At 42.3% G+C, this 982-nt stretch overlaps 1 protein-coding gene across 6 annotated transcripts in view; it reads right to left on the bottom strand.

Moving 5' to 3' along the window:
• BIRC6 (baculoviral IAP repeat containing 6) overlaps positions 1-982 on the bottom strand; it is a 249,625-nt gene that overhangs the window by 148,551 nt on the left and 100,092 nt on the right. For all 6 annotated transcript variants that reach the window (XR_008618874.1, XM_055089099.1, XM_055089101.1 and 3 more), the window contains one exon: positions 319-665. Coding sequence is in view for 5 of the 6 variants with exons in the window: in XM_055089099.1 (XP_054945074.1) it covers positions 319-665 (347 nt within the window). In the remaining variant the exon portion in view is untranslated. The remainder of the gene's footprint in view (positions 1-318; positions 666-982) is intronic.

Here is a 982-nt window from a genome sequence, read left to right as displayed (position 1 = left end):
GGAGGGGGGGGGGGGGGGGGGTGGGATGAATTGGGAGATTGGGATTGACATGTATACACTGATGTGTATAAAATGGATGACTAATAAGAACCTGCTGTATAAAAAAATAAAGTAAAATTCAAAAATTAAAAAAAAATCTATTTAAGAAAAACAAAAATAAGGGGAAAAAATGAATTAACCTAAAAACACATTACATAAATACATCAGAAAGGATACCAAAATAAACAGAACCCAGGAAATATTAATACAACAAAACATGCAACAAAATCACATCAAATATATTTCCAGCCTTTTTAAGTACTTCAGTCAAATACAAACCATTGGAAGAGTGAAGAAGGCTGAGCAAAGTGTCCAATAAATATCTGATGATAGTACGTAACTGCTCTGTGGAAGACGTCTGAATTAAATCTTTTGGGTCTGAGGTTTCATTCAACATCTTCCTACTTGCACCAAGAGCTACTCTGAGCCTCTGCACTGCATTATGAGCCAAATTTAGTTGAAGCTGTAGCTGAATACAGTCCTGATAGGCAGAAAAGACTCTGCTGTCCTCCTCGACGGCCTTGTCTGGCTTTCGCAAAAAGTACTGTGCATTGTTAGCACTGTTGAGAGGAGGAAGATCAATACTTTGCAAAAGAGTTTCTAGTCGATGACAAGCCAAGTTATACCTGTAAGTAAAACATAAACGAACAAAATAATTCCTGCAATGTTCTCTTTGACATACATGTACGAATACACACTAAAATTAAATCTCTAAAACAAGTTAACACACAACCATTAAAAAGAATTAATCAATTAGGGGCTTCCCTGGTGGCACAGTGGTTGCGCGTCCGCCTGCCAATGCAGGGGAACCGGGTTCGCGCCCCGGTCTGGGAGGATCCCACATGCCACGGAGCGGCTGGGCCCGTGAGCCATGGCCGCTGAGCCTGCGCGTCCGGAGCCTGTGCTCCGCAATGGGAGAGGCCACAACAGAGGGAGGCCCGCA

Source organism: Physeter macrocephalus, chromosome 12 (genome assembly GCF_002837175.3).
Source record: "Physeter macrocephalus isolate SW-GA chromosome 12, ASM283717v5, whole genome shotgun sequence".
Classification (NCBI taxonomy): Eukaryota; Metazoa; Chordata; class Mammalia; order Artiodactyla; family Physeteridae; genus Physeter; species Physeter macrocephalus.
The sequence above is the reverse complement of the archived record's forward strand: the minus strand, read 5'-3'. Positions and strand labels throughout refer to the sequence as shown.